The sequence below is a fragment of the Myotis lucifugus genome, unplaced genomic scaffold, assembly GCF_000147115.1.
Source record: "Myotis lucifugus unplaced genomic scaffold, Myoluc2.0 scaffold_115, whole genome shotgun sequence".
NCBI classification, from domain to species: domain Eukaryota; kingdom Metazoa; phylum Chordata; class Mammalia; order Chiroptera; family Vespertilionidae; genus Myotis; species Myotis lucifugus.
In genome coordinates, this window is record NW_005871163.1 from 2,949,853 (window position 1) to 2,963,355 (window position 13,503).

At 48.8% G+C, this 13,503-nt stretch overlaps 1 protein-coding gene across 2 annotated transcripts in view; it reads left to right on the top strand.

Moving 5' to 3' along the window:
• Positions 1-8,173, top strand: part of HERC1 (HECT and RLD domain containing E3 ubiquitin protein ligase family member 1) — a 177,983-nt gene extending 169,810 nt beyond the window's left edge. The window contains exons 76-78 of one of the 2 annotated variants that reach the window (XM_023757829.1): positions 1,666-1,818; positions 4,557-4,862; positions 7,550-8,173. In XM_023757829.1, coding sequence (XP_023613597.1) covers positions 1,666-1,818; positions 4,557-4,862; positions 7,550-7,735 — 645 coding nt within the window. In that variant the 3' untranslated portion in view covers positions 7,736-8,173. The remainder of the gene's footprint in view (positions 1-1,665; positions 1,819-4,556; positions 4,863-7,549) is intronic. The other variant, XM_023757830.1, reaches the window with a different exon arrangement.
• The last annotated feature ends 5,330 nt before the right edge of the window (positions 8,174-13,503 follow it).

Sequence of the window (13,503 nt, forward strand, 5' to 3'; positions counted from 1 at the left end):
TTGGGTGTTTGTTAGCAAGTCTTTATTGGGTGTCCCCTGATACTGGGGGGGGGGACATTTGGCTGGCAGCTGGCTCTTTATCAGGGTGGGAGGGTGCAATCAGGGGCAGGCCGGCAGCGGGGAGGGGCCACGAGGTTGGCAAAAAGGTCCCACCCTCTGATTGGGCAGTTCACTGGCCACAGTGGGCGTCATAGTGACCGGTCATTAAGGTCATTATGGCCATTATGGTCGCTAGCTTTTTATATATATATATATAGATGTTTAACTCAGATATTGTTTCATACTTGCTGTCTAGCTGGCCCACACATGTCCCATTGCTGCCCTTAGCAGTTCAACCCCAGCAATTTATTTATTTATTTGTTTGTTGTTAATCCTCACTCGATATTTTTTCCACTGATTTCTAGAGAGAGTAGAAGGGATGGAGGGAGTGAGAGAGAAGAGAGAGAGAGAGAAGAGAGACATCGATGTGAAAGAGACACATCGATTGATTGCCTCCTGCATGGGCCCCTACTGGGCTAGGGGATCACTGGACCAAGAATAGAACCCACAACCCTTTGGTGTGTGGGCGGACACACTAACCACTTTGCCATGCCAGCCCCTGTTCAACCCCAGCGATTTAAATAGCTTCTAACAGAGTTGGCTCCAGCACCCAGCTTCTGCTCCTTCCCCTTTAATCACTCCTGTGCATGTTAGAGTGGAGGACCCAAAGAACCAAGGTGGAGAGGGAGGCCTGGGGCAAACAGAGTTCATCCAACTTGGTTTAGGGGAGAAAGATTCAGCCTCATTCTTTTTTTTTTTTTAATATATTTTCTTGATTTCAGAGAGAGGAAGGGAGAGAAACATCAGTGATGAGCAGAATCATTGATTGGCTGCTTCCTGCATGCCCCCTACTGGGGATCTCACCCACAATCTGGGCATGTGCACTGACTGGGAATCGAACCTGACCTCCCGGTTTATGGGTTGACACTCAACCACTGAGCCACACCAGCTGGGCCAGCCTCAATCTTAATTATAGGCAGATGACGCAGCATTCCCTGCTGATCAAGTAGCCTGACCAGCTATCTTGATTGCCTTTTTATCCTTAAAAATATTGATGATGCCCGGCCGGTATGGCTCAGTGGTTGAGTGTTGACCCATGAACCAAGATCATTGTTCCATTCCTGGTCAGGGCACATGCTTGGGTTGCTGGCTCAATCCCCAGGAGGGGGCATGTAGGAGGCAGCCGATCGATGATTCTCTTCATTGATGTCTCTATCCCTCCCTCTCCCTTCCTCTCTCTGAAAACTAATAAAAACAGCCCTAGCCAGTTTGGCTCAGTGGATAGAGTGTTGGCCCGCAGACAGAAGGATCCCGGATTCCATTCCAGTCAAGGGCACGTAGCACAGTTGCAGGTTCCTCCCCGGCCTGGGCCCTGGTCGGGGCTCATGCAGGAGCAACCAATGTGTTTCTCTCACATTGATATTTCTCTCTGTCTTTCCCTCTCTCCTCCACTCTCTTTAAAAATCAATGGAAAAATATCCCCGGGCGAGGATTAAAAAAAAAAAATCAATAAAAACATTTTTAAAAAGTATATTGATGATGTTACTGTTTTGCTATATTTGTGTAACATACTTTTTGTTGTCATTTCTACCATGTAGTTAAAAGTCTTTTTTCTTCTATTCTTAGATGATTCCTCTTGATTCTTTTGTTGGTCAGAGTGCTGATGGCAAAATGGTTCCCATTATCCCTGGTGGAAATAGTATCCCACTCACATTTTCCAATAGGAAGGAATATGTGGAGAGGGCCATTGAATATCGACTTCATGAGATGGACCGACAGGTGAGATGAAACATTTTGGGAGGTGCATGTGAATATTTGCCTTTGTCTCCCAACAGGAGCTGAATAAGTATTACTGAATTTTGGCATATGAATTTACTGTGTTGATTCATTTGTATCTATATTTCAGCCCCTATTCAGAGACTTTTCAGGCCATATCTCTGGGTCTCCTATCTCCTTACTCAAGGCCTTTTTTGGGGCAGCTCTGAATTCATCACTGGTTGGATTGAGGCCAGGCTCTGACACAGGCCTTCATACCCTGCATTCCTACTCCTCCTCATGTCTTACTGCTCTCCAACCCAATGTCCCCACTCCAGTTTGGTCATCAGGGTCCATATAAAGAAGCCCTGAACCACGGATCTTGCAATCCCACATGAGTGCCTCTTCCCCTCTCCTGCTACAGTCCTTCAAGTCCCAGCTAAGAGTGTGTCTCCTCTACAGACCAGCTTTCCTACAGGTCCATTACCTGTAGAGGTCTTTTTTGTTGCTTAGAAATTCCTCAAGATATCACATGCTCTGTATTGTCTAAGAATTAGGCTGCAGAGTTTTGGTCTTGTTTCTTCAATTAGCTTGTAAGACATTAAATGAAGAATGTATTCTTGGTTGAGGTTCTGCTTCCCGGCATATGTCGACAGTTTGGCTCAAATAAACTCACAAAAATTCAAAAAAAAAAAAAAAGAATGTATTCTTTCCATCTGTATCCTATATATTCTTGAAGAATTTCCCCTCAGCCAGCCTTCCTGTGGTTCTGGGTGATGTCCGTTCCGTCTTTTAGTTGTATTTTTGAAGTGGTTGTCTGGTTATCCAATTCTTAATAGCCACTTCAGTAATACTTTATTTGCAAAATATATTGAGGTCTTATTGAGAGCTGGACTCAGGCTCTGAGGCTGTGTAGTAATTTAAAATACATATATTCTGTACCCTTAACTCCTGGTTCCTTCTTTGATTCTGACTTTGGGCCAATTCCTGTCAAAACACTAAATCCCTTAGTTTAAAGAGGGTGGGTTTGGTCAGCAATACTATTTACACGGCCAGGGCTTAGGATTTGTCTCTAGCTCTTGACTGTTTTTAATCCTCGAAGAGTGAATAACTGGCTAAAAATGTATTGATCACCTCCTGCATGCCACGCATGGTTTGGGCACCTTCGTGTGCAGTTGTTCCCATAGTTGCTCTGTGAGATAAGGATCACTACTGCCATTTCACAGATGAAGACACTGAGTCCAGAGACATGCAGTGATGTGCCCAAGGCATAACCAGGATCCCAAACCAGGTTTAACTTCGGGGTCCAGGCTCTTCGGCTGCCCTTCCTCTGAGGATCGCATTGACCCTCCACTTTCTGTCAGTGGTGCTCTGCTCTGCCTGGCTTTGTTCCTTTCTCCATGAGGAGCCCTTCTTCCTCTTTTGCTTCCTCTTGTCGCTTAGAACCCAGTGTTCTTCCCATAGCTGCCCCCAGTTATCCCCTGCCCAAGCAGCCAGCCTGTACTGTAGCCTCAGTTTTTCAGACAGCTTTTGGTTTATATTCTACCAGGCATGACATCTTCATTTGGGAAGACTTTGTCTGACGTATTTTATTCATTTTTAATTTATTTTATTGTTGATATTATTACACATTTCCCCTTTTTTTCACCATTGACCCCCCTCAACCCCACTCCCACCCCAGGCCTTAACCACACTATTGTCTGTGTCCATGGATTATACGTATATGCATATAAATTCTTTGGTTAATCTCTCAGCTGAGGCATTTTAATATCAGTAGAGACTGCCAATCCTGTTTCTTAGTCCCAGGCATGACAACTCTATATCAATCATACCTCCAGGGGCTTCCTCAAGGTATGGCCCTGTAGAGGTTCTTGGGTTTTGTTTGGGTTTGTTCTTTTTATGTTAGATAGTTTTGAGTTGGCCAAGAGTGAAGGTGTATTTATGAAACAAACCTTGAAGAGTGTTGAGTCTGTTTGTATGGGATGCACTACTTGCAACCTTAGAGGAGTTCTAAACTGACTGTGTGGGCAGCCCCAGCAGCTCCCCCTTGGCATTCTCAGAGAACAGGCAGTATAAACTCCCATCACACAGACTTTCTTGTAGTTACTCAGTTAAAATTCTCATCATAGTTATGTGAGCAGCAGTATGTGCCTCACTTTTCAGGTGAGAAAATTACAGTAAAAGAAGTATTAGAGCTGGGATTTGGAACTCAAGTTTCCTAATTAAATTCTCTGTCCTTTCTACTGCCCTCTTACAAAGAATTTCCAGTTTTACTTTCTTCTTTGTACTTTTCTGCCTTATTTTTTAACAATGAACACAAATATTTTTTACCAAGAAATGACTGTTTTCAAAAGAAAAACATAAGTTACAAAAACAATGGAAGCTAGACACATCCTCTAAGAGCTTCTTACTGTGCTGGGGATTCAGACTATCCCACACAGCACACGTTCACAGCTGTGGCCACATGTGTGGCAGTGTGAGTGAGTGGGATTGGCATTGGGGAGGGCCAGCAGACTGGGATTGTGTGGGGAAGGGGAGGTGGGCTCCTAAATTGAACTTGAACTAGGACCAGAAGGAGCATCTGAGTCCCATAAGCAGGGAGAAGCTCTAACAAAGGGTCCGAGGGAGGGAGGGTGGGCTGAGCACGTGGGCAATGGTTGCTGGAGTTCTGAGGGGTAACTGGAAGGTCTGGGGAGCGGCTGGGCCGGTGGAAGGTGCCCACTCTGTGCTCACATTGAATGAACACCCTCTTCTGGGGGCAGGTGGCTGCAGTCCGAGAAGGGATGTCCTGGATTATCCCCGTGCCACTGCTGTCCCTCCTCACAGCGAAGCAGCTGGAGCAGATGGTGTGTGGGATGCCAGAGATCTCGGTAGAAGTGCTGAAGAAAGTGGTGCGGTACCGGGAGGTAGATGAGCAGCATCAGCTGGTGCAGTGGTTCTGGCACACGCTGGAGGAGTTCTCCAATGAGGAGCGGGTGCTGTTCATGAGGTTTGTGTCTGGAAGATCTCGACTACCAGCCAACACTGCTGACATTTCTCAGAGATTTCAAATCATGAAGGTTGATAGGGTAAGTAAGCTATATTTTCCTCCTTGGTAATGTCTGTCCTTATTGCATGTTAAGAAAACCAAACTGTGACCCTCAAGTCGGCCTGCCAATTCAGGCTTAATGCTTGGAATTTCCTAATTTAAAAAAAATTCAAGCAGAAAAACTTGTTCAGAAAAATTACATAACCTCAGTTAAAAAAGTCCAAAATGGATGTAGAAAGTGCACTATAACCAACAACCTTCCATAAACCCCAGTATCTTCCTGAGTGAAAGCTAGGCTTGGAGGATGGGTCATTATGTTGCCTTTGTCTCTTATTTCCTACCCCCTTTTCTTTGTGTGACTTACCACCGGAACATGGTCCTGTTTGTTTTCATGAAGATGCTAACCATTAGCTGGTGCACATGCTCTAGAAGGAACTTGAAGACGTGGGGAGCAGCAGTAACGTGCTCTGCGACTACTTGTGTGATGTGCCTCGTGGAGCAGGCAGTGCAGCGTCTCTGTGGCCTGATGAAAGGCCCCAGCTGCAGAGCCCCAGCCCAGCTGCCGTTTTGACAGATGGCCTAGGAATAAAAGGGCTTAGAGTCTTGAATGCACACTGCTGCCAGAGTCATCTTTCTCAAGCACCCATCTGACCACGTCCCTCCTCCCTTCAGACCACTCGGGGGCCCCTGCATTGACTCCAGGACAAATGCTGACCCCCTTTGCAGCCTTAAACACCTCCAGCCTGGCCTCTGCCCCACTTTGTGATATAACCTCTTGACACTTATTATGTTCTGGCTATAATGGACCGCTGGCCTTTCTCCCCAACAGACTGTGCTATTTTTAAACTTCCATGCCTTTGTACGCTGTTCCCTAGCTTTAGCAAGTTCTCTTTTACACACTTTTCCATCTATGCTTAGCAGGCACTTATTTATCCTTTAAGCCTAACAACAATGTCATCTCCTCCAGGAAGCCCTCCTGGATGCTTTCCTGAGGGCAGACTTAGATCCCCTTCTTTCCACCTCCTGAACATCTGGTATATCCCTCAAACCCAGCATTAAGTTAGAAGTGGCCGTGTTCCCTCTATCCCTGCTCCCTCCTGCCCCAAGCTGGGCAGTCCTCCAAACAGGGTCCATGGTGTTTATTCTGGAAACAGTAAGGAAAGTTCGGCCTCTTCACACAAGGGCCCTTCCTGCCAGTTTCAGCAGGTTTCAGTATCTGCCTTTCTGGTGTTTTTCCAGTAACTACTCCTGGAAGTTGCTGTAGCCAAAGCCATCCCTCCCCCACTGCCTCCTGAGGCTGCCCGCCCGGGCTCCACTCCTGGGCTAGGCTTGTTGGAGAGGCCATGCACAGGAAGGGCTATGAAAGAGCCTTTCCATAAATTTTCTACATGACTTGCCAGAAACTATAAGTTGTAAATCTGTTTGTTGCTTCAGAAAGAGGTGGGGAGGAGGAACTGGTTTATTTCTATTCAGCTCTGGAAAAACCCCTTGCCTTATATCTATCCAGGGCTACCCTGCCATCCCTGGAGTTAATCTACCACTAATCCCCTGCCTGGTGGGGGAGGGAGGGGAGGGCGGGGTGTCAGCCTCAGAAAACTGACCACTGCTGGTCTCTCCTTTGTGACTGACTCTTAGACCATTTCTCCAGTTTCCAAGTCCGAGCCACCTGCTAACATTCCCTCCAGTGTCTTTGCTACTTCGGGTTTGTCTGCATTCAAGCTTCCTGTGTCCTCACTGGCTTTGGCACAGTTAGGCTTCTGGGCCCTCCCTCTCCCACCTCTTCGAAATGCATTCACCTGGTGTGGGGTGTCGGTCTCAGAGAAGGGGAGGATGCTGGTTTCAAGAGGGAGTGGGCAGGTTCTTTTTTTAAAACTAAAACAACACATAAAATCAATGTAATATTGTTAAAATTATTACAAACAGTTTGAAAATGGTTGTGTTTGCAGGGAGAGACAGGGAACATGTATAATCCTCTCTCTCTAGTAGTAGCCATTCTCACCTTACACCTTTGTGTAATTCCTCCCGGTCCTTGCCTCAAGCATACACATTTTTTATGTAAAATTTTGTATTTTGCTTTTTTCGCTTAACAGTCTAACCGCAGCACTTTTCTGTTTTGCTGCAAGTCATCATAATTATCATTTAAATGGCTGCGTGCCTGTCAGTGAAATGGATGCACTGGGACTTAGTTCACTTCTCCTTTCTCACTTGGGCTGTGTGCTGGTGGCCATGGCGGGTGAAGCGGGCAGAGTGCGCGCTGCAAGGACATGGAGGGAAGCAGAAGCGTGGTGGGTTCCTGGCAATTGTTCCTTCCATTTCACCAGCTCTGTTGGGTCCTGAAGCAGCTTCACATTTGTACCTTCTTGGTGAAAGGGAAGGAACTCTGTTGCACCCTTATTCTGTGGCAGGCACTGTGTGAAGCGTGTTCGCTCACGTCATCCTGCCAGTCAGGGCTTGCTCTCACTGTACACACGAAGGCATTGGAAGAGTGAGAAGAGGAAGGGAAGCATCTTCGCCAAAAGTCTTGATGGCTATGGACACCAGAGCCCACGCTCTTTCCACCGTGGCCAGTCTACTCCCCCAGAGTTGGCCACTCAGTCATGTCCGTGCAGCCCATCTTGAAGGCAGGGAGAAGTGCTTTCCTGACTTTGGGTGGTGGTAATGGGCAGCCCCTCTCCCCGCATGACACCCTGATGCTGCACTCATGGCTCTGGGTCTCTCTCTCCACAGCCTTATGACAGTCTGCCTACCTCACAGACCTGCTTCTTCCAGCTGAGGCTGCCCCCCTACTCCAGCCAGCTGGTCATGGCTGAGCGCCTGCGCTACGCCATCAACAACTGCCGCTCCATCGACATGGACAACTACATGCTCTCGCGCAACGTGGACAACACTGAGGGCTCCGACACTGACTACTGACGGCTGGGGGTGCCGTGTGCCGCCCCCTCTTTTCTCAGTAATGCTCACTTCCAGTTTCATGTTGATATACATAGATGTTTTAGGAACATAAACCAATATTATAAACAGTGGCCACATTTAGTTACTCTGTAACAAAGAAATTAGATGTTTTTATTTTTCTGTGATTGTACAAAACAAAGACAAAGTGCTCTCAGTCAGGTTTTTCCCTCCATATTTTGGTCACTTTTGATAAGTTTGCATGGAACCATTTTGGTGCATTTTTAGTTGGGAATGGTACATTTTTGTAAACCCACCCAGTGAACATGAAATTGTACATTGTGTATAATTGTTCATTAGAAAGGACAGTTTTACATGAATATTCATATATTTATTTTGTTTTAATTTGAATTGCCTGTGCAGGGTTCCTTATGCAGAGAAATAAAGCCAGTCAGGAAACAGGATGTGGGCTGCTTTTGTTACCAGCATGGAGCTTCTGACAGAGAAAGCGAGCTTTCAGGCTCCTCTCTCCCTCTGACGGCTGTTGACCACCAGAGAGATTCCTTCCCACTGAGAGCGGGCTTTGCGTGGCGATGGCCTAGCAGAGAGGCCAGGCCGCATGGGCACAGCCCCAGGGGCTGGGAAGGCCCTGCCGTCATTTGCTCGGTCATCTTGGGTCTCTCACTCTGTGCTCACTCCAGAGGCCGTGCTTTAGCCACGCAGCCCATCTTCTCAGCACCACCCTTCCTCCTACATAGCTGGCTTAAAGTGTAACATGCTAAAAAGAGCCTTTCTTGAAGCCCTGGGATATGCCTAGTGCGGCATGCGGCTATACCAGGCAAGGAGGAAATTAACCAAAGTAATACGGTTCTGGTCCTGCCTGTGAAGAACAAGCTGATGGGATGAAAGGCCGGGCAGTTTACGGTAACGTGCGTGCTGCGGGGATGAGTGACCGGGTGAATGAGTGAGTAAACGTGTGAACTAATACAACTGATGAGTGGCTTTCATGGTCTCGAGTGATGGACAGTGGGGAGCGGTACAGGGGCTGGGGGAAGAGGTGACTTCAAGCACTCTTGGTGCTTGATCCCAGCGCTGGAGGACCCTGGGCATGTGCTTGTGTGTGGAGGAATGTCAGGGTGAGCGTGTGGTTCTAGGGGAAAGGCCATCTTAGAGCCCAGAAGACTGGCTGTTGGGAGCGGGAAAGGAAGAGGACCAGACCTTTGGGTGGCTTTCTCTGTCATCTACAGCAAGTTCAAGCCAAAAGCTGCTGCGAGTGTACTTCAAGACTGACGCCTGCTCAAGGGTGCCAGACAGCCTTGCAGGCAGTTGTTTTCCACAAGGAAATAGAAGGTGTGTATTTGAAAGAGAAATTGGAAGAAGAAAATGGTTTTGTTGTCTAAGATAATGTGGTGCATGGATCTTCCCCACTGAGACTGTCTAATAATATTTAGAATAATGACATTTTATTTTATCGAAAAGAGGCTTCAACTAGAACTGGGTCTCCGAGAGAGATCACAGGTTTGGGGAACCTGGGGTTTCTGGGCAAAGACAAGCTTTTACTACTCGATCTGCGAGCTCAGTCAGCAGCAGTGGTGAAGGGCTCTGAGCTAGAAGCACTCGGGGTCACGAGGCACTGCCCAGGCCCCTGGACCAGGAGGTTTAGTTAGGGAAGGGAGGCCTCTGTGTGCTGCTCAGATCCTGGGCTACTAGAGACGGGCCTTCAGCTTCTGGGCCGGTTCCCAGTGACAAGTGGCTCTTCTTGCTGGGCTGGGCTGGGCTGGCTGAGGGTGTGCTGAGCTGAAGGATACATCTGCTGCCTCGAAGACTATTTTAAATCAAAGTAATACTTTGGCCTGTGAGGCTCTGACCTCTGCCGTCAGTTAGCTCTGGACTGAAGGGCAGAGGCACGCCCGGCAGGCTAACGCTCATGGTCCCAGGTCCTGTTGTTACTGGGCAGGGACTGGGCCAGGAGAGGGTCTGCCTCCGGCTGGCCTGTAGTATGTGGGTTCTTGACTTTGTGCAGGAAAGATTTCACAAGACAAGTCCAGGTGACTTTGAGAGGGTGTTTCTTAAAGCTGGGGCCAGTGACACAAAGGCAGCACTCAGGGTAGAAGCACCAGGAGAAAGCCTGGGCGGTGCTCTGCCTGGCTCCCTAGAAACGTAGGAAAGAAGTGAGCCAAGGTGGGGCTGTCAGCTCACTGGGAAGTCAGAGAAAAGGGGGCCTTGGAGACAGGTTCTGGGGGTGAGCCCTGGACAAGCTGCCATTGCTCACTGTTCCCCTGGCTGCATGCCTCATGGGGACCCTTAGAGGTTAGGAGGAAGTAAAAAGTTCATGTCCGAGAAGGGGCATGAGCATACACTAGAGGGAGCCCACTCTAGGTCTTTGTTATTGAGGGTTTTTATCTTTTCTGTGGGCGAGGATTTTAGGGGAGGGTTTCAGCAGAATATTCATCAGCTTTCCAGGTGTGTCTTTAATATACTGATGCACCAAAATAAGCATATAGGGGAGTTGGGGATTATTCTTTGGTCTGCTTTACTGTTTTACTTTTATCTTGGGTATGCCTGGCTCTAATTGGATTTTTATTTGTTCCCCTGACTTCATCTGTCCGTGGGTTTGCCTGGCACAAATGGCACTAATTGGGTCTCTGTTCTCTCTCCCCAACCAGGATGATTTAAGCCGTGCATTCTCTGGTTAGGGAGGAGAGGTATAAACTATTTACTCTCGAGTGCCCTTGGTTAGGGGAAATAAGGTCTTGCAATTTACTAGGTGGCTGGAAGTGGTTCAAATTGTTTGGCCTTGTTTAATTTGTTTGTCTGTTTCCCCATCCCATTTGCCAGGAATTTTCCTAGTGTGTTACTATCCTGCCTCACTGACTGTCAGGTCTAATGGACAGCTTCTCAGAAGGTCTGACCCTACGAGGAAAATCTGCACCGATGCCTTAGTTTTATAATATGCCGTTTCTTTGCTGGGGAGCCTGTCACTGTTCTTCATTCTCTCGACTTTGGAAGCCCTGGAGAGAGGGAGGTGTGAGTTCCTGAGCTGAGGAGCTGAAATGCCAGATACAATATTTCTTTTACTCGGGTCACTTCCAGCCCCTGTGGAGGCTTGGGCACTTTCTCTGTTTGCTGGGCTCATTCAGTTAACAAATACTTGTGGTTTTTTTATGACCCTTAACTAGTCTCAAGAACTTTGACCTCCAGCCTTTAAAATTTAAGATTTCTCAGGCCCTTCAAGGTAGGGCTTTGTTCTGGGCCTCCCAGCTTTGTGGCCTTTGCCCAGCACTCCCAGCCATGAGACACCCACATCTGGTTAACTCAGTTTTTAGCAAAAAGCAAGTCTTGGGCATGGAATCCTAGAGCTGCAGGAGCTCAAGCTAAGGGATCAGTTTCTCCCTTTACAGACCAGAAATCCAGGGTCAGGAGAGGGAAAGCACTGGATCACAGATACACCAGGTTAGAGCAGAGAGTCCCAGCTTCCTGTCAGCACACCCGTGTGGGAGCTGATGGGGGCCGAGCAGTCCTCTCCAAACATTCAGCCTTTGCAGAAACTGGCCAGTGTGTCCCTGAAAGACAGGCCTCAGCACCACCTCTCAGGGAGCAATCTGGGGCCTCTGACCTAAGAGCATGTAGCCAGTCTGCTGGCACTGAGGTTCCCATGCAAACCAGCCGGTGCTGTGTGGTACCTGAGGTCGGCCTCCAGTCAGGGGTCTGTTCTGCATCCTCCCCCTAGCATTCCCTCTACGTGGCCATTGGTTATCTCGGTCACAACAGAATGAAAAGAATTAACATTCAGGAGCTGGGGAATGTCTGTGGTCTGTTCTGATGGAGGCTGTGAAGGCACAGGTAACTCCCAGTCGTTTCTAGGTGCCTCCTCTGGAGGTCAGGCCCCCATCTCCCCAGCTCGCCCTCCTCTGCACTATGCCTTGGGTTCTGCCAGGCACTTGGCTTTTCTAGCGCCCCACTCCCAACACACACACACAAAGGACTCCTTTCCCTACCCTTACCTTCCAGCACTACACATCTATATATATAAAAGCCTAAGCGACCATCTGACCGTTCGACTGGTAGCTATGACACACAATGACCACCAGGGGGCAGATGCTCAACACAGGAGTTGCCGAGCTGCGGTGACTTGGCAGCTGTAGTTCTGGGGTGACGCACCCAGAACCAGAGAGGAGGGAGCCCAATTCTAGGGTGTGTCACCCGAGAACCTCCCTCTCCCAATCCAGGACCCCTCAGGGAATGTCAGAGAGCCGGTTTCAGCCCGATCCCCACAGGCCAGGCCGAGGGACCCCGCTCACTCCGCAGACACCCTTCAAGCCCCAGGGCTGCTCCAGGTGTGGCCAGCCGGGGAAGGACCACAGGAGGTTGGCTCCAGGGTGTGTCCAGCCCGTCTCACCCAGTCCTGCCCTGCCAGCCACCTTCTAAGTAATTTCCTTTCAATGTGCACGAATCCATGCACCAGGCCTCTAGTTTAGACATGATCTCATCGCAGGGTCACAGAGAGGGTCCCATTTTACAGATAAAGAAACTGAAGCTCAGAGAGGTCATAACTTGTCAGAAGTTATGGATGGTGGGGCTGAGCGAGCACTTGAAATCTCCCCTCACCCGAAGCTGCATGTCTTCTGACTAGAGTGAGTCCTTTGGGGGAGGGCGTGGCCCAGCCCATGACCAATACCCACTAACTTTGCTAGATGAATTAAGCATGCAGCGAGTGCCCCTTGTTCTGTGCAGATCTGAGAGAAGACCCAGAAAGTAGTTTTTAGATTCAGCAGGACACTGTTCGGTCAGGTGCTTTGCTCAGTGCTGCTGATGGTGAGCAGTGATGTGGGAGGCAGAGTGCTGCCCACCTCTGGGAGCACCTCGGATGGCCCTGGGCTCAGGGACCCAAAGCTTCCCTGGGTGGGCGGGGCAGAATTAGCAGCCCTAGAACATGTGGGACACAGCTTTAGTCCTGTGTCACCACAGTCTTGGTATATTGGGGGGGGGGGGGGCGGTTACTAGGCATTGAAGGGTTAGCTGGGGAATGTAACCTCATTTATAAATGAGCATCCATGGGAAAAGGGGCCTCAGAGGCATGCAGGTTACCCCATTCCAGCTGAACTTGCAGTGACCTCTGTTCTACAAACACACTGCTCCTTACAAAACCGTGGCAATAAGATTCTCTAGCCATCCCATACACAGGTAAGAAAGCTGAGGGTTAGAGGGGGCTGACCTGCCTTGGCCAGAGGAGAATCAGAAACCACAACCCTGTTGTTCCCCAGACTAAACCTCCAACTTGGGCAAACAGAGCCTGCTGGGAATTGGGGTTATCAGAGAAGCCAAAAGCAAAGTCCTGAGGCTTAAGTGGCTCCATTTTAAACATTTACCCCCCTGGAAGCCTGAGCTTTTTTTCAACATTGTTGCAGTAGTGGAAGAAAAGGAAGTTCCTGCAAGACCTGTCTCCTGAGCCCAGCGTATGGTGTGTAAACTAAAATCTCCCATAAGGCCCGGCTGGGTGTAGCTCAGCGGTTGAGTGTTGACCCAGGAACCGAGAGGTCACTGGTTCAATTCCCGGTCAGGGCATATGCCCAGGTTGCGGGCTCGATCCCCAGTGGGGGGCATGCAGGAGGCAGCCGATCAGTGATTCTCTCTCATCATTGATGTTTCTATCTCTCCCTCTCCCTTCCTCTCTGAAATCAATAAAAATATTTTTTTTAAAAAAATCTCCCATAGGTAGCTAGTCTCACAGGCTGGTGGTGGGCCCTCCCCACTGCAGGTGGTGGCTGAGAGACTGGTTCTTCCCACACAGG